This window comes from Podarcis filfolensis (assembly GCF_964270895.1).
Source record: "Podarcis filfolensis genome assembly, chromosome: 6".
In the NCBI taxonomy this organism is placed as follows: Eukaryota; Metazoa; Chordata; class Lepidosauria; order Squamata; family Lacertidae; genus Podarcis; species Podarcis filfolensis.
This window is the reverse complement of record NC_139609.1, coordinates 11,718,194-11,742,861: the sequence shown is the minus strand read 5'-3', so window position 1 is coordinate 11,742,861 and position 24,668 is coordinate 11,718,194. Positions and strand designations below refer to the sequence as shown.

The 24,668-nt window shown below is 45.3% G+C and overlaps 1 protein-coding gene across 4 annotated transcripts in view; it reads right to left on the bottom strand.

Annotated features, from left to right (window-relative positions):
- The window catches only part of HMCN1 (hemicentin 1), a 313,634-nt gene that overhangs the window by 46,313 nt on the left and 242,653 nt on the right, over positions 1-24,668 (bottom strand). For all 4 annotated transcript variants that reach the window (XR_014549512.1, XM_083620076.1, XM_083620077.1 and 1 more), the window contains 13 exons: positions 23,190-23,373; positions 21,204-21,301; positions 19,029-19,307; positions 16,436-16,632; positions 15,950-16,031; positions 14,247-14,383; positions 13,172-13,313; positions 11,556-11,700; positions 8,879-9,006; positions 7,164-7,320; positions 4,006-4,127; positions 2,336-2,500; positions 577-684 (listed from right to left, as the gene is read on the bottom strand). Coding sequence is in view for 3 of the 4 variants with exons in the window: in XM_083620076.1 (XP_083476202.1) it covers positions 577-684; positions 2,336-2,500; positions 4,006-4,127; positions 7,164-7,320; positions 8,879-9,006; positions 11,556-11,700; positions 13,172-13,313; positions 14,247-14,383; positions 15,950-16,031; positions 16,436-16,632; positions 19,029-19,307; positions 21,204-21,301; positions 23,190-23,373 (1,944 nt within the window). In the remaining variant the exon portion in view is untranslated. The remainder of the gene's footprint in view (positions 1-576; positions 685-2,335; positions 2,501-4,005; positions 4,128-7,163; positions 7,321-8,878; positions 9,007-11,555; positions 11,701-13,171; positions 13,314-14,246; positions 14,384-15,949; positions 16,032-16,435; positions 16,633-19,028; positions 19,308-21,203; positions 21,302-23,189; positions 23,374-24,668) is intronic.

The window sequence follows — 24,668 nt, the reverse complement described above, 5'->3', positions numbered from 1 at the left end:
TCAGTGCTGCCAAAAGAGGAGGTCCCAGAAGTGGAAACATGACTGTTTAAAACAGGACCCCCAGCCACCCACCCCACCCACCCCCAAAAACAAATTAGTTCGCTAGGAAAACAGTCAAAGTCGGTCTCCAGGGTGTCAGGGCCAATTTGTAGCCCAAATTTTTAGGTCTTTGCGTGTATATGCGCTCATCTTAGATTTGAATCTTTAAGCTGCTGTTGTACACTGCTTTACACGTATATTTTATTCTTGTGAAAGCTGTCCCAGTTGTGCTTTTCGAGCTGGTCTCTGACCATAATAAATTATGAATTAACAGGAACCAAGTTGCTGCTCAGCTCCCCAAATTTACAAAAAGGCACCGTGGCGCTGAGACTGGGAAAAGTGCTTGCTGGGCAGGGAAAGCGAGCAGGAAAGTGGCTGGGGGTACGATGGGAAGTGGCCGTGTTGAGCTAGGGCCTGGTGGAGAATGCGGGCATCTTTTGCTTGTTTGCCTCAAACAGTGGCATGCTTTAATCCAGCCCTAGCTGGGGCGATAGTTCACTTTCAGATAGGCAAGAAATATACAAGTTCCCACCTCACCCTGTACATGAAGAGTCACATGTCTGTGGGCAGAGCCAGCAGTATTCCGCGCAGTGCAAGTGTACTTTCCCGCGTGGTCCAGTTGCGCAGCAGCAATTTCAATAGTACCTGCAGGAATAGGTGGGAAAGTTTAAAGATGAATGCTGCAGCAGGAATACCGTACTTTTCCATCTATAAGACGCCCCCTTGTATAAGACCTTTCCCCCCATTTTGGGGGACTAAATTTTGAGAAAATGAGGGGAGATGGCCCAAAATTGTTGAGCCTCTCCCCCCACGCAGCTGCGGGCAGGAAACACTCCCTAGATCCAGTTTGCAGGAGCGCAACCTCCCCCGATGCCGCCGCGCATGGGGAACGATCCAGGAAGTGCTTCCCATGTGCAGTGCCATTGGGTGAATTTGTGCTCCCATCAAAGAGCTGGCTGGCTGGCTGGCTGGCTGGCTGGCGGCACACAGCTTCTCCCCCCCCCCCCAGCTATGGGCAAGAAGCACCCCACAGATCGCTCCCCACTCGCTGCAGCATCAGGGGAAGCCACACTCCTGCCAACTGAATGGCTGGCAGCATACCGCTTCTCCCCCCGCCACGCCACTATCCATGTATTGGACGACCCCAATTTTTTGGACGTGATTTTTGAGTCAAAAAACCTCATCCAATACACATAAAAATACGGTAGCTCAACAGTGATAAGGGGGGGGGGCTTGCAGTTCTCAGGCAGTTCAAGTTAAGTTGCCAGGCACTTTGAGAAAGTGAAGTTGGCACACCAGCTAGTGGACACTGGTCATTGGGAGTGGAGCAAAAGCATTCTCATGGATGCCTTCCTTAACGTTGGCTCCTTTAACGAAAAGGCTCTGGTGTAATAGAAAGAGGTTCTTCTATCCTCTTTCTTTTTGGGACACAGCTACATTCCAAGGCTAAGGCAGCAAAGTTCACTAGAACGCTGATGGAAAGGAAGCAACAAAAATACATAGATATGGAGTTTAAAGTGCAGTGTGAAGTTCTTAGGCATATGAATATTTTGGTTTATGTCTGGAGTCCTTGGGTTGAACGACGTTACTCATAAACTTGCATATCTAAAGGGTCTGGCTGTCACTTCTCATTTGGATAGCCGGGGGCAGAGATGCTTTGCCCTGAACCCCACTTTCCCCCTGCAAATTCACCTCACCACCCCTCCATTTTTTCTCATGGCAGGATTCCACACTTGGGTTCCCATCGCACACAAAAATGGTTCTGGAAGCTGGATGGAAGAAAAATCAGCTGTGGGAGGAAGACCAGCAGAGACACGGTGGCTGGGCCTGGGAAAGATTAAGCACCCCATTCCCTCCTGTCAGTTTTTTTTTTTCTTATGCAAATCACACCCTCTTGATGCCTCTTTCCAGTGGAGAAATGGCAGCCCAGCATTTGGAAACTGAAATTACCCGACACAAAAATGTGCAGTCTCAGCCAAAGCATGATGGCATCCTTTAAGGAATTGAAAATGAAAGCAAGCGGTATCCATTGAATCAGATCCACTACTGTAAGGAGTTTGGGTTGCACAACAGAACTTCCCTTCCCTCTCTTCTCACTGTACCCCTTCCTCGTGCCCCTAATCCTTCGGAGCAGATCTGAGGAGGGCACAAGAAGGGGAAAGGGAAAGGAAACTCCCATTACACAAGCAGAAATCCTTGCACTAGCTGATCGACTTCTTTAATACCACTCGTTGTCATGAACACTCCTAAATACATGAATATAAAATTCCTGGAGGGGTTCAGAATCATTGTAAACCTGAAGACAGAATTCTGTAGCCATCTCCTCGAGGAAGAAGCCTTATTCCATTCTTGGTCCAGTAGACTGTGGGCGAAGGAACACCCGAGGCACTGCAGGGAATCATGACTGGAGATGACTTGGTTACCAATAGATCTGCGGCTTCATCTGCCAAGGATGGAGGCACTAAAGTAAGGAAAATAAAGGAAAATAAAACTACTGATCATTCACACTGTTGTGATGTTATCTTGGATGAACTACAGTAAATGGCCAGCAGAATAAGAACAAACTGAGGGACATACAACGATACAATACAATACAATACAATACAATACAATACAATACAATACATGTCATACAAGAGTTTGTTTCATAGCTATAAACAACAGGCCCTCAAGCTAGATTAGAATCCTAGTGTATGGAGCAGGGAGTCTTTAACCCTTTGCTTAGACCAGGGGTCAGCAACCTAAGGCCCATCGGCCACAAGCGGCCCACAGGGGTTATTTTACCGGCCCCCGAGCCGCCCCTAAACCGAGCCGCCCGCTCAGCGAGTCCCCATGCGCTGCGCTAAACCGGCGCAGCGCCGGGACTCGCTTTCGCGGTGCTGGAAATCGCATCGGCGCAGGTGCAGGCACCGGGAATTGCGGGCGTGCACACTCACGCGCACCCGCAATCCAACCCACAGAGGGGGCTCTGTGGCAGTGAACCGGCCCAGGCAAGATAAGCCTTGCCGACCCCTGGCTTAGACAGTAAGTCCAAGTCAGATCTGGGGTTCCTCACTTTCAACTTGTATTGCTAAAAAACTAGCGAATTTATTTCAGTGGGACACATGTTGGCAATGGAAACTGTAGGCATGGCCCGGAGGCAATGGCTTAAAGAACTTCTACCTCAGCCCAAACTAGTGTCCCAATTTGAATTGGGAGTGCTACACTATTTGCAAAACACATGCACACCACGCTGTACCGAAGGGGCTGAGATTCATGACACACTTGTCATTTGACCCTGTGGCGATCACACAGGGTCCCCGGATGTTCACTGCCTATTGATCCCTGTGCCACCACTTTATTTCTCGCTGCCACCACCCAGGCCCTACCTGGTACAATACTGAGTCCAGTCAGGGTTAAATTGGATCATAAACTTCTGTTTATTTATGGCAGTTTAACAAGCATGTGGTTTCATAAACTGTATGGGTCAATTACATTCATGGGGTGCCTATCCAGACCTATAACTTCCGCTACCTGCTCTCACTCACTAAACCACCTCTCAGTTATTTACTTGTCTTCCTAGCTCCTAACTGTTCCTGACTCAGCTTATTTCACTACACTAACTCAACCTACCCACAGACTCTATCCCAATGCACTCCCACTCCATCCAACCACCCAAATCCCAACAAACTCCCCCCTTCGCCCCTCCCAGAGCTGGTTTTATAGTCCCTCTGACTCCACCCCCCTGGGTTCTGATTGGGTAACCTGTTTAACTATTTCACCTCCAGCACTCTCATATGTTAACGTCACAGACCTTTATTTTGTGCAGAAAGGAGGAAAGGTTTTGTAACTGAATGGATCAGAAGGGCCCAGAGCTGAACATTGAAAGCTCCCTTCCTAACACTTCCTCGACACACCGTCTCTCCGCACAGCAATGGCCTCATAGAGCTCCCATGAAGATATTTTGACAGTGCCGCAATACTGTACCTTGTACGATGAGAGCAATTGCTCTTTGATCCTCGCCTGCTTCATTTGATACCATACATTCGTAGAGCGCAGTGTCGTCTACGGTGGGAGAAATTATTACCAGTGACCCTGAAGACAGAAGCCTGCAGAAAGAGAAAGGGGTTAAACTCATTGCTGTGTTTGAGTAGAAATGCCACAGTCCCTAAAGTTGCTGAAATAAATACTATCCCAATGCTGACATTCAAAAGTGAAAGCAAACTGTAGTGACACTAAGCTGCAAAGCGTTTCATACACCACCTCCAAGTCATTTTCAACGGCCAGGTTCCTCAAACTGGAGTCTGCAGCTGTTTTTGAACTACAACTCCCATCATCCTTAGGTAGCGGGACCAGTGGTCACTGATGATGGGAGTTGTAGTCTCACAACAGCTGGGGACCCAAGTTTGGGAAACCCTGGCCTAGGGGGCAGGCATTACCACCAAATCCCACAGTAATTCAGATTCTATTGAAAGATTTAGAGACGTGGTTCCCAAGGATTCATTTCGGATTGAGCTCCAGAATATTCACAGTCTTATGTCCAACTGATCTGGATTTGGCCTTTGCCAACTTCATGCCAATAACTTGGCCCTAGAACAGGAGCGAGGAACCTTTTTTGGCCCCATGGGCCAGGTCCTTATCAGGATTGGCCTAAAATCATACAATTGTAGAGTTGGAAGGGAACCACAAGGGTCATCTAGTCCAACCCCCTGCAATGACCAAGATACATCTGCAGGCTGGGGTTTGCCCATCCCTGCTGTAGGAAGTCATGATATAGGGAAGTGGGAATCAGGCCAAATTTGTGGGATGAAGATTGATCATGATCAATGCAAAAGAATGATGACATCAGTGGCCTCTGGGAATCCTTTGATCTGCTCAGGTCCTTGGATTAGCTGAACAAAATCACACAACACGATGGCCAAGAACAATGGCACTAAACACTATGTTAGACTAATACAAACAATCAGAAATTGCAACCAAAGTCTCTAAATCTTCTTCACCAGTCGCGGTAGAATAATTCAAAATAATTCAAAAGTTCAATATATACATAATCTGTCACCAAATGTTACCGGAACAAAGTTTCCGGATAACCAATCTGTTTCATTCAATGCTTCATCAGCCAATCTTGATCAATGAGTGCTCATGTGATCAGTGATTACAGTATCACATGAGCACTGATCCAGAGCATATTTTCTACAGCATTTATATCTACTTACATGTAAGGGACGGGGGTGGCGCTGTGGGTTAAACCACAGAGCTTAGGACTTGCCAATCAGAAGGTTGGCGGTTCAAATCCCCGCAACGGGGTGAGCTCCCGTTGCTCGGTCCCTGCTCCTGCCAACCTAGCAGTTCGAAAGCACTTCAAAGTGCAAGTAGATAAATAGGTACCGCTCTGGCAGGAAGGTAAATGGCATTTCCGTGCGCTGCTCTGGTTCGCCAGAAGTGGCTTAGTCATGCTGGCCACATGACCTGGAAGCTGTACGCCAGCTCCCTCGGCTAGTAAAGCAAGATTAGCATCGCAACCCCAGAGTCGGTCACGACTGGGCCTAATGGTCAGGGGTCCCTTTACCTTTTTTTAACAACCTGTAATCAGCAGAGACAATTAAAGTTGCAACAGCACCAGAATGAAACAGTTACTCTTGTTGGAGAGACTATTAAAGCAAGATTGGCTTGTTAAGAAATTGAACTGCATCCTTCTCATATTAATTCTTACAAGTCTGGCTGATGAAGCATTGAACGAAACAGATTGGTTACGCGGAAACTCTGTTCCGGCGACATTTGGTGACAGATTATGTATATATTGAACTTTTGAATTATTCTACCATGACTGGTGAAGAAGATTTAGAGACTTTGGTTGCAATTTCTGATCATTTGTATTAGTCTAAAAATATAGTGTTTAGTACCATTGTTATTGGCCATCGTGTTGTGTTATTTTGTTCAGCTTGTCTATATTGCAACACAGGGGTTTGTTTACAGGTCCTTGGATTGGCTGCAAAGCAGACCTAAAAATAACCATTAGGACATAGATTGGAATCCAAAATTATTTTTGGCTTGGATTTTCAGAGGGGCTATCCTATACCTCCTAAAATATCCCAACAAATTCCTTTCCAGTCTTTAAGAAAAACAAACTTATAAAAAAGAGTCTAGGCTTCTCTTTATCTACCTAGGCATGAGTACCTTGCCTGGAATTTAGAATCAGGCTCTTTGGCATCATGTGAGGCGAAAGCATCCCCCAAATAATTCAGAAACCAGAAGCAGCCTGTGGTCTTTGCAGCTGCCATCTAACATTGCCGAGGTGCAGTGGCGTAGCGTGGGTTGTCAGCACCCGGGGCAAGGCAAGAAATTTGCGCCCCCTAACCCGTGGATTTGCGCCCCCTAACCCGTGGATTTGCGCCCCCTAACCCGTGGATTTGCCCTAACCCCCAGATGTTGTGCCCGGTGCGCCTGGCCCCCCCTGCACCCCCCACGCTACGCCACTGCCGAGGTGTAAAATGCACTTTCATAATGAAGTTTCTGAATGAAAGTTGCTGCAGGAATTCTAAGCAATTTGACAAGGCAGTTTTTATTACACTGTCTAATAAGAGTAAGAGACACAAAGCATTGCCAAAGACTGTGACCGATTGCTTTGAAATACCTTTAATGAAGGGTTTGTTGCAATTGTTTGGGTTGAGTCTAGGCAATTCTCAAATACAAGACAAATGGGAAAATATAAATTCCCCATTGCCAAAATCCATACTGAATGATCACTTTTTGGTTTTCTCTCTACAAAGTGCAGTGTAAGCACTAATGCAGGGGTCAGCAAACTTTTTCAGCAGGTCCACTGTCCCTCAGACCATGTGGTGGGCCGGACTATATTTGGGGGGGGGGGATGAACAAATTCCTATGCCCCACAAATAACCCAGAGATGCATTTTAAATGAAAGCACACATTCTACTCATGTAAAAACACCAGGCAGGCCCCACAAATAACCCAGAGATGCATTTTAAATAAAAGGACACATTCTACTCATGTAAAAACATGCTGATTCCTGGACCGTCCATGGCCAGGATTGAGAAGGTGAGTGGGCCGGATCCATCCCCCGGGCTTTAGTTTGCCTACCCATGCGCTAATGGCTCGACACAAACAACAGAGATAGCATATTTCACCTGAATGTGTTCTGACTCTGATCCACATTAAGGAGGTGTCCGTTCTTCTTCCAGATTACTGCTGGCTTAGGGATCCCTGTGGTCTCACATGGCAGGGTGGTCTGGACATTCACAGTTACTGTAATGTTGCCAGGACCAGGAGCAACAGATGGAGGAACTAGTGGAGAAAAGCACATGCACACACATCAGTCTTTATCAAGGTACTGATAAGGAACAATCTGAATGCAGGGAATGTTCTGTCATGGAATTCTACTCAATATTGACCCAGAGCAGAACTCCAATGTATAGTCAGCAGAGCAAAAACTTAAACACACGTTGCAGGATTCCCAAAAAATAGACCAGAGGCAATTGTATTTCATCCAGCAGAGCTTTACTGCCACTGAATGCAAATGAGCACAATGGTCACAAATCCAATACATTAAGGACTGGCCCCTGTCCGTAAGAAATCCAGTTGCAGCAGACTTAACTTAAACTTACAATAACTTATAATAAAACTAAACCTTAACACTAAGTATACTTTATACAGAACACCACAGAGTGGGAAAGAAAGGAGATAATAATAATAATAATAATAATAATAATAATAATAATAATACATTTTATTTATACCCCACCCTCCCCAGCCAAGGCCGGGCTCAGGGTGGCTAACAAGCAATAATAAAAACTAGTTGAATGAATAATAATAATAATAATAATAATATCTTTATTGTCATTGCCCCCTCTCAGGGACAACGAAATTACTTGACTGCTCCATAAAAACACTAATTAAAACAATACAGTATAGTACAGCAAGGAAGATAGATGACTTTCAAAGTCCAGGCTTCCCATTCAGGGCCGAGATCGCTCTGGAGAAGAAGCTGTTCTTAAGACGGCTCGTTCTTGTCTTCATCGTCCTGTATCTCCGTCCCGACGGCAGGAGCTCAAAGAGACAGTGACCAGGATGCGATGGATCTTTTACTATGTCCAGTGCCTTCCTATGGCACCTTGTGGCATAAATCTGCTCTAAGGTGGAGAGTGGGCAGCCAACAATGCTCTCTGCTGCCTTAACAACTCTGCACAACCCCATCCTGTCCTGGGTAGTACAGCTTCCGTACCACACACATAAGCCATAAGTGAGCACGCTCTCAATGGCACAGTGATAGAAGGCAAGCAGCAGTTTCTGCGGAAGATGGTTTTTCCTTAGAATTCTCAAAAAGTACAGTCTCTGCTGCGCCTTCTTCACAAGCCCCCTTGTGTTGACACTCCAGGACAGATCCTCTTGTAATTCAATCCCCAAAAATCTGAACTTACAACTTAAAAGATAGAAAAAAGTAAAACCCAGGGTCCTTCTGGCCCTACTTTTATAGTCAACATGACCTTGTCAGAAAGAGATAACAAAGCCAGTTTAAACCAGCTATACTCGGCTTCTCTGAAGGAATAACCCAAACATCATGAACCTTCTGCTTGTTTCTTTCACACAGAGAAGCTTCCAGAACCCTCTTGAATTAATTAGAATAGGAAAGATCTCTACACATCAGATCAATACTTTCTGCACCAAGAAATGCAAACTGACATGTTCATGATACAGATGACAGATTTTATCTGGAAGATGGCATTGGGAGAAACAGCAAACCAACACAAAGACCAGCAATCTCATTTATTCAGATAAAGGGAAATGAGACTGTTAACACATATACTCTTCTTTCGTATGCTTATCTGTAGAAGTGCATAGTTACCATGGACGTGCAGGTCAATTCGCTTGCGCTCAGTGCCAGCCACATTGGTTGCCATACAAAGATAGCGCCCCGTGTCCGTAACGTGCGCTGAATGTATATGAAGGGATCCGTTGTCTGACACAGAATATCTAAAACAAGACACAGAAGATTCAAAACACAGACACACGCAACAATAATCTCCCCGCTCAGATGATCTTTTTCTAATGGATGCTGAAAGGAGCGATTTGGAAGATGCAGGAAAAAGGGAGGCCCGTCTTTGAACCGAGTCCTTGCGTCAAGATGTAGTACGCTGAAATCAGATTACCGTATTTTTCGCTCTGTAAGACGCATTTTTCCCCTCCTAAAAAGTAAGGAGAAATGTGTGTGCATCTTATGGAGCGAATGCAGGCTGCGCGGCTATCCCAGAAACCAGAACAGCGAGAGTGCTGTTCTAGCTTCTGGCTTAGCCGCGCAAAGCCTCCTCAGGGCAGCGGGGAGCCTTCACCCCGCTGCCCGGTGGAGGCTTCACACAGCTATCCCTGGCTTTTGTGGGAGGTGGGGGAAGGGACAGAGGGCAGCTCTGCCACGCGCAGCCTCTTCCGGGCAGGGGGAGCCTTCATCCTGCTGCCCAGGAGAGGCTTCGCGTGGCTACCCCAGAAGCCAGAACAGCAAGAGGCTATCCCAGAAGCCAGATCCCTCTTGCTGTTCTGGCTTCTGGGATTCAGAATATTTTTTTTCTTGTTTTCCTCCTGGTCTGGTGCGTCAGGAATGGATAAGACAAGGAAAAGTCCTTACCAACTGCTTTTTATTCAATATTCACAGAGAGAGGCTTGGGAATATAGCCTCTTGGAATAATGGCGTTATCCCAAGTCAATCTCCACCCTCTCCCTCATGTGTCATCACTATGGGTGCTGAGGAGTGTCCTCTGCCTTTGAGCTCCTGCTCTCCTACTTTCAATGCTCGGTGGGTTCTGAAAGAGGGGAGGTCTGGAATGCTTTCTAAAGACACTGTGTCCGTCAGTTGTTGCCCCTCTGGTGATTCTTCTTCTTCCTCTCCCATTATTTCCCAGCTTCTCCCCTCATCTGCCTCTGAGCTGTAATCTCCCTCAAACCCTGTTGTAATTCTGAACTGCCTTCTTCTTCTCTGGAAGGTGAGGCTGGGGAGGCGGACTCTACCATTCCTCCTCTGCCCAGTCCCTGACATCTATTCTTATACTACAAAAAGTAAAGCCATTGAAGCCGGTCACATAAATCAACCAACCTGCACTTGTAAATAAGGTAAAGGGTAAAGGGACCCCTGACCATTAGGTCCAGTCGTGGCCGACTCTGGGGTTGCGGCGCTCATCTCGCTTTATTGGCTGAGGGAGCCGGCATACAGCTTTCGGGTCATGTGGCCAGCATGACTAAGCCGCTTCTGGCGAACCAGAGCAGCGCACGGAAACGCCGTTTACCTTCCAGCTGGAGCAGTACCTATTTATCTACTTGCACTTGGTGTGCTTTCGAACGGCTAGGTGGGCAGGAGCAGGGACCGAGCAACGGGAGCTCACCCCGTCACAGGGATTCAAACCGCCGACCTTCTGATCGGCAAGCCCTAGGCTCTGTGGTTTAACCCACAGTGCCAGCTATGTCCCTGCACTTGTAAATAAAAACACCTTATTAATATATTTTTTTAAAAAAAATTGAGTCAAACAGGCCCCAGTTTATTTTTTAACAAATTAAAATAACAATGAGGTATATTTGACCATTAGTCCAAGGTAATCAAATTTTATTAAGGATTAATAACTCCTGCTTCTGCCACATGGTGACCTCCAGATCTGTGGAGTCCCCACACTCATCACTCCTGACCATTGGTCATAGTGCTGGATCCCTCTGCCCTACTGGATGGGACAAAGGGTCCACCTAGGCCAGCAACCCTGTTTCCAACCATGGCTGCTAGCCAGATGCCTCTGGGGAGCTGGCAAGGAGGGAATGGATGGAACAACCACTCCCTATTTGTCACCAGCATGTGGAATTTAAAGCAAAGAATTTAAAGTCATAGAATTCTACTCAGTATTGATCCAGAGCAGATCTCTGACGTATAGTTAGCAGAGTAAAAACTTAAACACGTTGCAGGATCCTCCAAAAATAGACCAGAGGCAATTAAGATTTCATCCAGGAGATCTTTACTGCTACTGAAGGCAAATGGTCACAAATCCAAAACATTCAGGATTGACACTGTCCCAAAGAAATCCTGTTGCAGCAGACCTAACTTATATGTATAGTAACTTATAATAAGACTAAAACTTTACACTATATAAAGAATACCACACCAGAAGGAAGTGAGATACAAAGAGAAAGTGAAACCCAGGCTTCTTCTGGCCTCTTATAATAGTCAGCATAACCTTGACAGAACAGATAACAGAGACAATTTACTCAGCTTCTCTGAAGGCATAACCCAAACATCATGAACCTTCTGCTTATTTCTTTCACACACAGAAACTTCCAGAACCCTCTTGAATTAAGTAGAATAAGAAAGATCTCTACACATCAGATCAATACTTTCGGCACCAAGAAATGCAAACTGACAGTTTCCACCCCAAAGAACCATGTTTATGGTAGTTTACCCCTCTCAGCGCTAGTTCCCAGCACCTGGAGAGGGTGGTGCTTCAAAGCATGGTGTGTACACACAGATTCTGTCTGTTTCGCCAACTCATCATTACCTTGCATTGTTTTCTGCAAAAAGGGTTCCATCCTTTCTCCATGAAACCCTTGGGGCTGGTATGCCTTCCGCAGCACACTCCAAGACAGCAGACATATTAATATTCACTGTCACGGTTTGAGGGCCACTCTTGATTGTAGGAGCAACTGTATAAAAGGAGAATTCCAGGAAGTATCAGAAGAACTGCTTGCCATCCATTAAACATGGGATTTTCTGCCATCCCTTAACACATGGGGTTGGATGTAAAACCATCTTCTAAAACTCTGCTTCATTTAATAGAATTTGATATTAAGCCTATAAAGGTAAAGGTAGAGGGACCCCTGACCATTAGGTCCAGTCGTGGCCGACTCTGGGGTTGCGGCGCTCATCTCGCTTTATCGGCCGAGGGAGCCGGCGTACAGCTTCCAGGTCATGTGGCCAGCAGGACTAAGCCACTTCTGGCGAACCAGAACAGCGCACGAAAACACCATTTACCTTCCCACAGGAGTGGTACCTATTTATCTACTTGCACTTTGACGTGCTTTTGAACTGCTAGGTTGGCAGGAGCTGGGACTGAGTAATGGGAGCTCACCCCGTTGTGGGGATTCAAACCACCGACCTTCTGATCGGCAAGTCCTAGGCTCTGTGGTTTAACCCACAGCACCCCCCGCGTCCCTTAGGCCTATATTGCATGGTTAATTTAACCCTACCTTCTATCCCTGGAGACAATCAGTGACTAAACTTAAGGGAAGACAGAAGCAAATAGGTACAGGTCAGGGAGCTTACTTACTTATTTATAAACATTTTTATATACCGCTTTTTCATAAAAGAATATTACCGAAGGAAGCCTCAATGGTATTTATATATGGGACTACAGCAGCAAGGATTCTTTATGCACAGAAATGATAGGAGGAGAGAACACCCTCGAAGAATGGTTGATAAACACCTTGGAATATGCAAAGATGGCAAAACTGACGACAGTCATAAAATATACAAATTTAGAATCTTTTAAAGAAGACTGGAAACCCTTTCTAGTCTCTACAAAAAGTTATTTGTTGGAAAAATGAATAAAATATTATTACAAAAAATAAAATAAAAGAATATCACAGTGGTTTACAACAACAAAAAATCATAAAAAGTTAAAAGCAAACAGAAATTAAAAGCAAACATCAACAGACCATTGCTGGGGTGTGCTCTTAATTGCCTGCATAGCCCTGGAGGAACAGGAGAGTTTTCAGGTTGGTCTAAGAATAGTTTGTAGCCTTTGTTTATTCTAAATTTTAAAATTGCAAAACAGCCTTGGGTGTCTCTGCAGAAAAGCCATATATAAATGCAATAAATAAATTCATACAGGTATCCCCTCACGTCGTATAAAGCGATGGAGTCCAACGAAAACTCCATCACTTTTCTTTCATTCAAGGAATAAAGGAACAATCTCAGAGTCACAAAACTGTATTGTGCATATATACCTGTCGCCACATGCATTTGTGGTCAAAAATGGCTGGTGTGTAAACATTATTTCCACCATGAAATAAAACGGTTACTGTGCCCCGATGGCAATGTTTACTAATGCGCTTGGCATTATCTCACGTTATCAACCATGCAAAGCTTGCGTAGGAGTACGTTTCCTTTTCTTACCATTTACAGCTAATACAAATTCTCTTGTAGTTTGGCCTGCGACATTACTTGCCACACAGGTGTAGCTTGCTGCATCACTTAGGTCAGCGTTATTGATCTGAAGGTATCTCCCACTAGACAAGATGCGAACCCGGGCCGTTGCCTGGTAAGAGAATTTCCACAAGCTGAAATTATTTCCCCCCCAAGGTACAGAATCAACAATGTACCTGCTCACAAGATAGGAAGCAATACGGTGAGAATCTGGTGGTAATGGTGAGGAACAGCGCACTGGTATTTTTGTAGTCCGCCTTTCTTGCATCATGAAACTCAAGAGGACTTACATGAGATCCCAAAGGTCAGCCATCCAGGCACTGACGAGACCAAGGTTTGCTTAGCTTCAGAAAGGTTGCTTTGTCATATTCCCCCAACACCATGCCCTGGTTTCAGACTGGGGTGGGGTGGGAACGTAGATCATATGCTTCACCTTGATGGGATCTCCATATGTAAAGCCCAATGCACATGGACTATTCATGCAGACTATGCACCATAAAATTGAGATGTACAAACCGTAGGGATCAGACCTACATGCTTGAGGCTCCCTGTCTGTGGGTCCCCATGCAAACATAAATAATATACCTGAAGGAGCGTCTCCACTGCCATTGCTCAGCCCGGACACTGAGATCCAGCACCGAGGGCCTTCTGACGGTTCCCTCCCTGCAAGAAGTGAGGTTACAGGGAACCAGGCAGAGGGCCTTCTCGGTAGTGGCACCCACCCTGTGGAACGCCCTCCCATCAGATGTCAAGGAAATAAACAACTATATGACTTTTAGAAGACATCTGAAGGCAGCCCTGTTTAGGGATTATTTTAATGTTTGATTCTATTTTTAATATTCTGTTGGGAGCTGCCCAGAGTGGCTGGGGAAACCCAGCCAGATGGGCAGGATGTAAATAAAATAAAATAAAATATCTGCAACTGGGAAGCAGGAACACTTCTGGCTTGTTCAAACCTCAGTCACCACTATGCATGCAGTTTGAGCATCTGCGAAAGGTTTGGGGGCAGACTGAAAACAACAACTCTTAAGGGAAAAACACATACCTGCATAATTTCCCCATTTTTGAGCCATGTGATTGTAGGAGGTGGCACTGCATCTGATTTGCACTCCAGTATAATCTGTCTGTTCTGCAGCACGCTGAGATTCTGAGGATTGCTTGTGCCAGCAATATTAGGGGGAACTGTCAGAGAAACATCATAGCAAATAATGGTAAATGAAAACTTAATTTACTTAGCAGGAAGCTGAACCTCTAGCTGCTATGAAATTTTGCATACCTCAAGGTAACTTACGCTTCCTATAGGCAATTCTCAAAATGAAGGTCATGCTTTGTACAAGAGGCATGTGTTATTACATGTATTCTGTGGCTAACTTTGGTTGCCTATACTCTGATAACTATGTTGGGTTTTAGCAATGTGTTATACATGTGGCTGCCTCTGAAAATGGTTTTGAAACTTCAGCTAGTGCAGAATTCAGTGGCCAAATTGTTGACTGGGGTAGAATAGTCCAAACATACAACACCAATTCTGACACAACTGCATGGGCTACCAATTAAGCTTCCAGGCTAATTCAAAGTTCTAGTTTAGATCTATATAGCCTGGTTCAGCTCAGGTTCATACCCCAAGGACTGATTCTCCCAACATGAACCAATTCAGCCCATACAACTGTCACATGATGTTCATGTAGAACAGCCTTAATTGTTCGGCGAACCTCCCATTGCCAAATGCTGGTTACCTCTCCAGCATGTTCTCAACCAAGATAATTTGATCTGTATAATGGTTCCCTCTATAATTGTTTGCTCTAGAGCAACTTTCCCCAACCTTGTGCCCTCCAGATGTTTTGGATTACAGTGGTATCTCGGGTTACAAATGCTTCGGGTTACAAACGCTTCAGGTTACAGACTCCGCTAACCAGGAAGTAGTACCGTGGGTTAAGAACTTTACCTCAGGATGAGAACAGTAATCGCACGGTGGCGGTGCGGTGGCAGCGGGAGGCCCTATTAGCTAAAGTGGTACCTCAGGTTAAGAACTGTTTCAGCTTAAGAATGGACCTCCGGAACAAATTAAGTTCTTAACCAGAGGTACCAGTGTACATTTCCCATCATCTCCCACCCCTGACCATTGGTCATGCTAGCTGGGGCTGATGGGTATTGTATTTCAGAGATGAGTGGCAGGCAACCATGTTGAGGAAGGCGGGTCTAAAGGCCTTGTGATCCTGTGTCAGCAGACCCCGTAATGCATATGCAGCCAAACCCCACCACACATACACTGGGCATAGTCTATTCAAACTCATAACCAAACCACCACCACCACCAAGGATACTTCAGGCAGGTTGAGAAAGAAAGGACTTCTGAAAAACACAGACACTTTGGATATTTGCATGGTGGTCACATAAACAGAGCTCTAGAGTGCAGTCTATGGGCCAAACCAATGTGAATTTGATATTTGTGCACTGTGGTGCATTCCTAACCTTCACAAGCTGTGTCGGCACATTTTCTATTGGATGATCTTTGTTACTGAATACAGGCAAGTTAGGCTATTTCATTGCTCTCTTCTGAAGAGGCAGAAATCAGTTTCAGTAGAAAGCAAGAAATCCCAGTTGGGAGTGGTATTCTGTGTTCTTCTACCTTTTCCAGGGCTGTTATGTTTCACAATATCTAGCCTTAGAAACAGGTGGGTGAAAACTGAGCAATGCAATAGAAGCATTTAGAGATTTCTCCCCCACTACTGTACTCTTCAGTTAACCTTACCATGTACTCTTACTAAAAATTCTTTGTCATCGTCTCCTGCAGGGCTTGAAGCCAAACATGTGTATCTTCCAGTGTCTTCCACCTGCAGGAACACCCAGACAGCCTCAGTTAGGGATAAAATTCAAATTAAACACAAATAATGGCAGTAGTTGGAAAACCATTTTGGCTACATTGCCCATTAATCAGTGCTGCACGAATACAATCGCATGGATGGAAGAAGAAAGAGTGTGTGTCTACCTTTATATGTGGCAGAAAGGGAAGGAGGGAGAAGACGAGCAGAACTGACAACAAACAAAATGTCAGAATACAGTAAGGAAGATAAACTGGAAGATTAAAAGGATTCTTGATACTCTTCCTGGATTTCAATGAGGTTTCAAACATTTGACTGAATTGCATTTGAGATGTTTTGAGACTTATTGATATTGAACAAGAAAATAATGGAGGGGGGATAGATTGGCCACAACTGAATGGTTGTATTACAGTTACCTGAGCACTAGATATCCGAAGGACCTCTCCCCCTCTCAGGATACGAATATCATCAGTCTGGGGCACTGGGCGCCCATCCTTCATCCATGTGATTTTGGGGATAGGAATGCCATCGGAAATACAGAAGAGCTCCAGTGGTTTGTTTACTACTATAGAAATTTCTTCAGGATGACCTGATCCATTAATCTGAGGGGGTTCTGCGGAAGAAGAAACTTTCATAATTTTACTCAAAAGGAATGTATCCAAATGTTAATGGAGCAGTCTGGGAAGAAGACGTGAAGAAGTAATTCTGACACTGTAGTTGTATGAATCACTCCTAAGACTGGACCTAAGACTGGCAAGCCCAAATTGCAATTTGTTCCGATTCAGCATTAAAGAGCAGGGAAAGTGGTGGGGCAAAAAAAAAAAAAAAAAAAGAGTGCATGAACACAGAGCTTTAAAGTGTGGATCCTGTACAGTCATACCTCGGTTTTTGAATGGCTCTGTTTTCGAAAATTTTGGCTCCCGAATGCCGAAAACCCGGAAGTAAATGCTCCAGTTTTCGAACGTTTTTCAGAACCTGAATGTCTGACGCAGCTTCCTTTTTTTTCAAATACTTTTTATTGCTTTTTTGTAACAACAACAAATAAAATACATACTCCTACATTCAAAAATTCTTATTTACCCTGCGCCTTATTGAGCCCAGACTTCCTTCCATCCCTTCAACCGTTTTCACATCTCAAATCTTTTCTTACAGTTTCTTATTTACACTCCATCCACATCACAAGATTTTCATTAATCCTGCTATAGTTTTAAAATTCTTACAGTTACTCCGTATATATTCAACAAATTTACTCCAATCTTTTTTGAGCTTTGCTTCTTTTTGGTTCCGAATCTTATAAGCCAATTTCGCCAATTCTATGCATTCACACATTTTTGTCTGCCACTCCGTTAAAGTTGGGATTTCTTGGGATTTCCATTTCTGAGCCACTAAGATTATAGCGGCGGTCGTTGCGTACATGAATGGTAATCTTCCTTTTTTAATTCATCCCCTGTTATCCCTAGCAAAAATGCTTCTGGTTTCTCTGGGAAAGTGTATTTAAATAGTTTTTTTCATTTTGTTATCTCATTTCTGACGCAGCTTCTGCTTGAGTGCAAGAAGCTCTGGCAACCAATCGGAAGCCGCACCTTGGTTATCAAACGTTTCAGAAGTCAAACGGTTTTCTGGAATGGATTACATTCGACAACTGAGGTTTGACTGTACCTAGAAAGCACAGAGCTAAAGGTAAGTGTGGGTGAGCCCCATATGAGCCATATCTGAAGATGGGGGAAGTTAAACAATCGGCTTGCTTGAGAATGCTCTATCCTTCTTGCCACATACCAATGCCAGGTAAGTGAGGCACGGTCAAGAGTATCTCTCCCTGGCTCTAAACGTACAGGAACCCTATAAGGGAGAAAGTTCTCAGAAAAATACCTAGGTCCCATGCTGTATAGGGTCTACCTAAGTACCTTGACCTTTGCTTTGGCAGCATATAGGCAGCTAGTGCAGTTCTTTCAAAATAGGTGCAACATGTTCTCAGTAGTCTCTCCCCCAAAACAGCCTAGCTACAGCATTTTGTACCAACAACAGCCCCAGTAGAAGTGCACTGCAGCTCAGCAATACAGCCTTGAGGTTATCAAGACAGTAAAAGGTAAAGGACCCCTTGACGGTTAAGTCCAGTCAAAGGCGACTATGGAGTTGCGGCACTCATCTCGCTTTCAGGCCGAGAGAGCCAGCGTTTGTTCACAGACAGCTTTCCGGGTCTTGAGGCCAGCAGGACTGAACCACTTCTGCCGCAACGGGACACCGTGATGGAAACCAGAGCCCATGGAAATGCCGTTTACCTTCCCGCTGCAGCGATACCTATTTATCTACTTGCACTGGCCTACTTTCGAACTGCTAAGTTGGCAGGAGCTGAGACAGAGCAGCGGGAGCTCAGTCTGTCACGGGGATTCGAACCGCTGATCGACAAGCCCAAGAGGCTCAGTGGTTGAGACCACAGTGCCACCCATGTCCCAGCCACACCCATACCCCCCCCCCCGTAGTGGCTAGCCGATAGCTGTGATAAGCCTTCTGGATCCAATCAGTGTTTTGTAGGTTTTGGTTGTTGTTTTTAGAATAGCACACTAGAACCTCTTCAGTTCACTTCAGTGGGATGCGGGTGGTGCTGTGGGTTAAACCACAGAGCCTAGGACTTGCCGATCAGAAGGTCGGCGGTTCGAATCCCTGTGACGGGGTGAGCTCCCGTTGCTCGGTCCCTGCTCCTGCCAACCTAGCAGTTCGAAAACACGTCAAAGTGCAAGTAGATAAATAGGTACCGCTCTGGCGGGAAGGTAAACGGCATTTCCATGCACTGCTCTGGTTCACCAGAAGTGGCTTAGTCATGCTGGCCACATGACCTGGAAGCTATATGCCGGCTCCCTCTGCCAATAAAGCGAGATGAGCGCCGCAACCGTAAGAGTCGGCCACGACTGGACCTAATGGTCAAGGGTCCCTTTACCTTTACCTCTTCAGTTCAGCCGCCAAGTCTCCCTGGTCAGACTGAATTACAAAAAAAAAGTTAAGAATCCTTACCCAGCACTTTAAGAGTGAAATGCTTGTTGGCTTCCCCAGCTTCATTAGATGCTATACAGGTGTATCTGGCTGTGTCCTCAGTCTCGGACTTCGCTATGTGAAGACCCATTCCTTGGTTTTCCAGAGACACGTGGAAACCGAAGTTTAAAGGTTGGCCGTCTTTAAGCCATGACATATTAGGGGTTGGTGTTCCATCAGCCGAACACACCAAAGAGACTGGGTTCCCTTTTACAACCGTTACCTCTTCTGTTCCTCCACCACTGTCTATGCTTGGTGATACTGCATGGAGAAAACACCATGGTTCCAAGTGTGGCATTCAGTGAATATATAAATATGCATATATTTCAAGACAAAACTTTAGTCAACTAATTTTTTTTTTGGCAAGGATCCTAAGAACCACCAGTGGAAGAGTTGGGTGACTTTCCTGCCCCCTCCTCCCCCAGCACCCCCTTTCAAAGGCTCTCTGAAAGGTAAGGGAACCCTCCTGAATGGGGTGGGCTCTGGTATGGGGAGCTGAGGGGGCAGATTACCCGAGGGAGGGAGTCCATTAAAGGTATCTGGCCCAAGGGTCCCTCAAAATCCTGAGCAGCCGTGTCAACATAGCATGGGTCACCACAATAGCAATGTGGGCAAGTGAGCTGAGGAACACGAGGAACAGACAGAAATGAAAATGCCAACAAAAGAAGTGTGTTCACAAGACACATGAGAGCTGCTTTTCAACATGAAAACCATGTTTAGCAAGGCACCGCAATTTTCACTCTATAGGACGCACCCGACCATAGGTCGCACCCGACCATAGCTTTCCCTTCCATTTCTTCTCCCGCTTCGCTGAAGGGGCACTGCGCAGAGAGGGAAAGCTGTGCAGCACCTCTCCAGCGAAGTGAAGCCAGGAGAGCAAGAGGGATAGGTGCGCACCAACCCCTCTCGCTCTCCAGGCTTCAGTGAAGGCAACCCGAAGCCTCCAGAGCGCAGCAGGAGTCCCGCTGTCCTCCGGAGGCTTCAGGTTCCTTTCGCTGAAGGCAGGAGAGTCTTGCTCTCAGGAGCCTGCATTTGCTCCATAAGACGCACACACATTTCCCCTTAATTTTTGGAGGGGGGAAGTGTGTCTTATAGAGCGAAAAATACGGTACACGGTCCCCGCTCAGCGCTAAAGTATTCAGCAAATTGTTCTGAAGGGCCAAAACCCTGTTGTTCTGAAGGGCCAACAGGAAGAGAAGATACTGAACAGGAAGAATATGCTGAAAGAGGCAACTGCTTTTAAACTTTATGTTTGTAACATGATTACTGAAATGTAATAGGAAAAGCCCTTCAATTAAAAATTATACTAAAATATTATGTGGGAGGAGGATGGGGATGGAAATAGCACAGCTCCTTAGCGTGTCTGCTTTTTCATCTCTTTCCTCCAGAGACCCTGAGAAGGGGACTGAAATTTTACGTGAAACCCTTAGACATTAAAGCTTGGAACCTATAAAGAAAACAAGAGGTCCTGAGACGGAAGACAGTATAGAAGTTGTGAGGCACTTTGGGGTACAATTGACTCAGGTCCAGAACAGAAACGTTAAGTACCGTATTTTTCGCTCTATAGGATGCACTTTTTCCCCTCCAAAAATTAAGGGGAAATGTGTGTGCGTCCTATGGAGCGAATGCAGGCTCCTTGGCTTCAGCGATAGCAACGCGAAGCCTCCGAAGCGCAGAGGGAGCGCTCCCTCCGTGCTCCGGAGGCTTCGCGTTGCTTTCGCTGAAGCCTGGAGAGCGAGAGGGGTCGGTGCGCACTGACCCCTCTCGCTCTCCAGGCTTCAGGGATAGCTGCCTGAAGCCTTTAGAGCACAGCGGGAACTCGCACTGCGCTCCAAAGGCTTCGGGTTCCTTTTGCTGAAGCCGAGAGAGCAAGACTCTCCTGGCTTCTGCAGAGAGGGAGAGCTACGCAGCGCCCCTTCAGCGAAGCGGGAGGAGAAATGGAAGGGGCTCCGTTTCTCCTGCCGCTTCACTGAAGGGGTGCTGAGCAGAGAGAGGGAGAATTCCCCCCCCCCCCCGTTCTACCCCTCCTATGGTCCAGTGCGTCCTATGGTCCGGTGATTCCTATAGAGCAAAAAATACGGTAGTACACATGTACATAGGACTTGAAATTCATGGGGAAGTTTACAATTTACCTTTGCAATAGAGAATGAGGCTTACCATAAACTTGAAGACTATGGTGCTTGTTGTCCACACCAGCTCTGTTGGAGGCGACACATGTGTACATGCCAACATCAGCTATCTGTGCTCTTACAATTCTGGAAGGGACACAACCAAAGTCATTTTTCAAATGGTCACAATACGAAGCATTTTATTCTGTCTGTTGGACAACACAGTTTTGAATTAGTGGATTGCAGGGAATTTATGAACGTGTGGTGCATTTGTTGTTTGGGAAAGGCCTGTTGTAGACTTTTAATGGCTTCTTCATGGATAATGAGTCTCAGGAAAGTGTAGAACAACCTTCCTCAACCTTGGCCCTCCAGATGTTTTTGGCCTACAACTCCCATGATCCCTAGCTAGCAGGACCAGTGCTCAGGGATGCTGGGAATTGTAGTCTCAAAACATCTGGAGGGCCGAGGTTGCCTGGTGTAGAACATGCATTTATTTAATGGAAAACTGATGGAATTCTCTCCTACCATCTACTTTCATGCTTTTCTAGTGCTTGGTGAATACCTTAAAAAAAACAAACAACTTCCCAGCACCTTTTAATTCTGTTAAGACCCTTGTAATGTTTCGTTTTATTCTGCTGCTTCATTCTTCTATAGCTATTGTTTTAATTTTGTACTTATTTCTGCTTTTCTGTCATTCTAGAAAGATTTGCACGAAAGAATGGCATATATATATATTCACACACACACACACGTACATATAGATAGATAGATAGATAGATAGATAGATAGATAGATAGATGATAGATAGATAGATAGGTGACAGAGAGATAGAGATAGAAGAAGAAGAGAAGAAGAGTTTGGATTTGATATCCCGCTTTATCACTACCCAAAGGAGTCTCAAAGCTGCTAACATTCTCCTTTCCCTTCCTCCCCCACAACAAACGCTCTGTGAGGTGAGTGGGGCTGAGAGACTTCAGAGAAGTGTGACTGGCCCAAGGTTACCCAGCAGCTGCATGTGGAGGAGCAGGGAATCGAACCCGGTTCCCCAGATTACGAGTCTACCGCTCTTAACCACTACACCACACTGGCTCTCTATCTAGAGATAGAGACAGAGACAGAGATAGAGATACAGGCTCTAAACCACATGAATCAGCCTCTGAAAACTTCTTCCTACAACATATTGCAATTTGTAAGATTGGTTGAAGATGGCCCTTTCACAATAGCATTCAGATACCCTTTTTGAATTAGAATGAGATGTAGAAATTCTCCATAGTTGCCCCCGGTCCCTTTTGACTAGGAAGCATCGCTTTCCTTTAAAGGTCTGCCAAAGTATATCTCAGGATAGGTTGGGTCTCCCACAGGTTCTTTGCCATTAAGAAGAGGGCAGCCAATATTACAAAACCTATTATAAGGGAGTCTGGAGAGAAACTGGCTATGTTTGACAAAACCTACTTAGGAGCCAGTTAAGCACTAAATTCACTCCTTACACTCGCCCTGGGGGTTTTCCAGGACTTCTAAAATAGATACCAGGAGGAAGAACTGAAGGAATAACATGTAGTTCCATCACTGAACTAAATAGGTCTGATGCTGGTTGGCCATCTGGATCAGGGGTCAGCAAACTTTTTCAGCAGGGGGCCGGTCCACTGTCCCTCAGACCTTGTGGGGGGCCGGGCTAAATTTTTGGGGGGAAATGAAGAAATTCCTATGCCCCACAAATGACCCAGAGATGCATTTTAAATAAAAGCACACATTCTACTCATGTAAAAACACCAGGCAGGCCCCACACCCAGGCATGCATTTTAAATAAAAGGACACATTCTACTCATGTAAAAACATGCTGATTGCCGGACCGTCTGCGGGCCGGATCCAGCCCCTGGGCCTTAGTTTGCCTACCCATGATCTGGACTGAATGAAATGCAGAAAGCAAGTGCCACAAAATAACAATTGTATTGATTTAACTTTCAGCTGCCTACTTTTATGTAAGATCTTCTTACATAAAATGTGCAAGAGTGGACTGAAAGAACTGGTACCTTACCTGAGAATCTGTCCAGCTGAAAGCAACCTGATGTGTGTGGAGATAGAGAGAGGCAGCCCGTTCTTCAGCCAATTGATCTGTGGTGGTGGAGTTCCCACAGCCTGGCATTCAATGTTTATTGAAGTCTCCAGCAGCACAGTTAGAGCCTCGGGTTCATCTTTATTGTTAATTATAGTGGGTGGAACTAAATTTTGTAACCAAATGCAGCAAAAACAAACAAACAACTTATTTTTTCCAGTAGTTTCACCTTGCCTCTAACAAATGTTATACTCAAATTAAAACAGTACAGAGTAATATCAGTATAACTATGTAACTATCTTTTAAAAAAGGTTTATAGAAAAAAAAAAGCCATTTAGTGACAGGAGCAACATAGAAAACAGCTTAAGAATGGGGTCATGTGGGACTTCTGTTAAAAGCTTATACCGGTCTTGGGCACCACATCTGAAATTGGGTACCTCTGGTGAAGGGAAGAGGATGGAGGCTTCAGAATATGAACAGAGGTACAGTGGTGCCTTGGTTCTCAAACGCCTTGGTACTCAAACAACTTGGAACCCAAACACTGCAAACCCGGAAGTAAGTGTTCTGGTTTGATAACTTTTTCAGAAGCCAAATGTGCTCCGTTTTGAGTGTTATGCTTCCGATTTGAGTGCCACACTTCCGTTTTGAGTGTTACACAGAGGTCTGTCTGCTTTTGCTATTTATTTAGCGTTTTTGTTTTTGCGGCTTTTTTGCTTTGCTTTTGTGACTGTGTGCAACCCAGTTCGGCTACTGATGGGTTGACTGTGCGACTGCAGTACATCGTTTATTGCTTTCATTTTATGGATCAATGGTCTCGTTAGATAGTAAAATTCATGTTAAATTGCTGTTTCAGGGGTTGTTTTTAAAAGTGTGGAACGGATTAATCCATTTTGCATTACTTTCTATGGGAAAGCACGCCTTGTTTTTGGAACGCTTTGGTTTTGGAACAGACTTCCGGAACGGATTAAGTTTGAGAACCAAGGTACCACTGTATTGGCCAGGCTTATACGTTAAACGGTAGATGCTAAAAAGAATTCCTGATGAAGCTCACCTTATGCTGAACCCCAAGATGGAAGTAATAACAGTTTCCTAATCCAAGGAGACATTCCCCACAGTGTTCCAAACCAAACACTAATGAAAGTCAGGATGCTTGAGGATGCTATTCCTTTAGCCAGATAATCGCAAGTCATGTTGAATTTCTTTATAAATCTTTCACATAATTGTGTCTGTGGCCAGAAACAGATCTTGCTTCGGCCATCAAAGGAAGCACAAATGATAGCTACTGTGTCTTGATGTTAGTCAACTGGACCCTGCAGTTATGCGGTGCAACCATGGCCCGCTGAGTTCTGCTTTTTGGAAACCACAATTCACACACTTCTTAGAAATGCATGGACGCTGACTCATAGGCAGTCCGTTCTTGGTACAGTCCCAAGGAACCAGGAGAGGGAGAAGTGAGGGTGG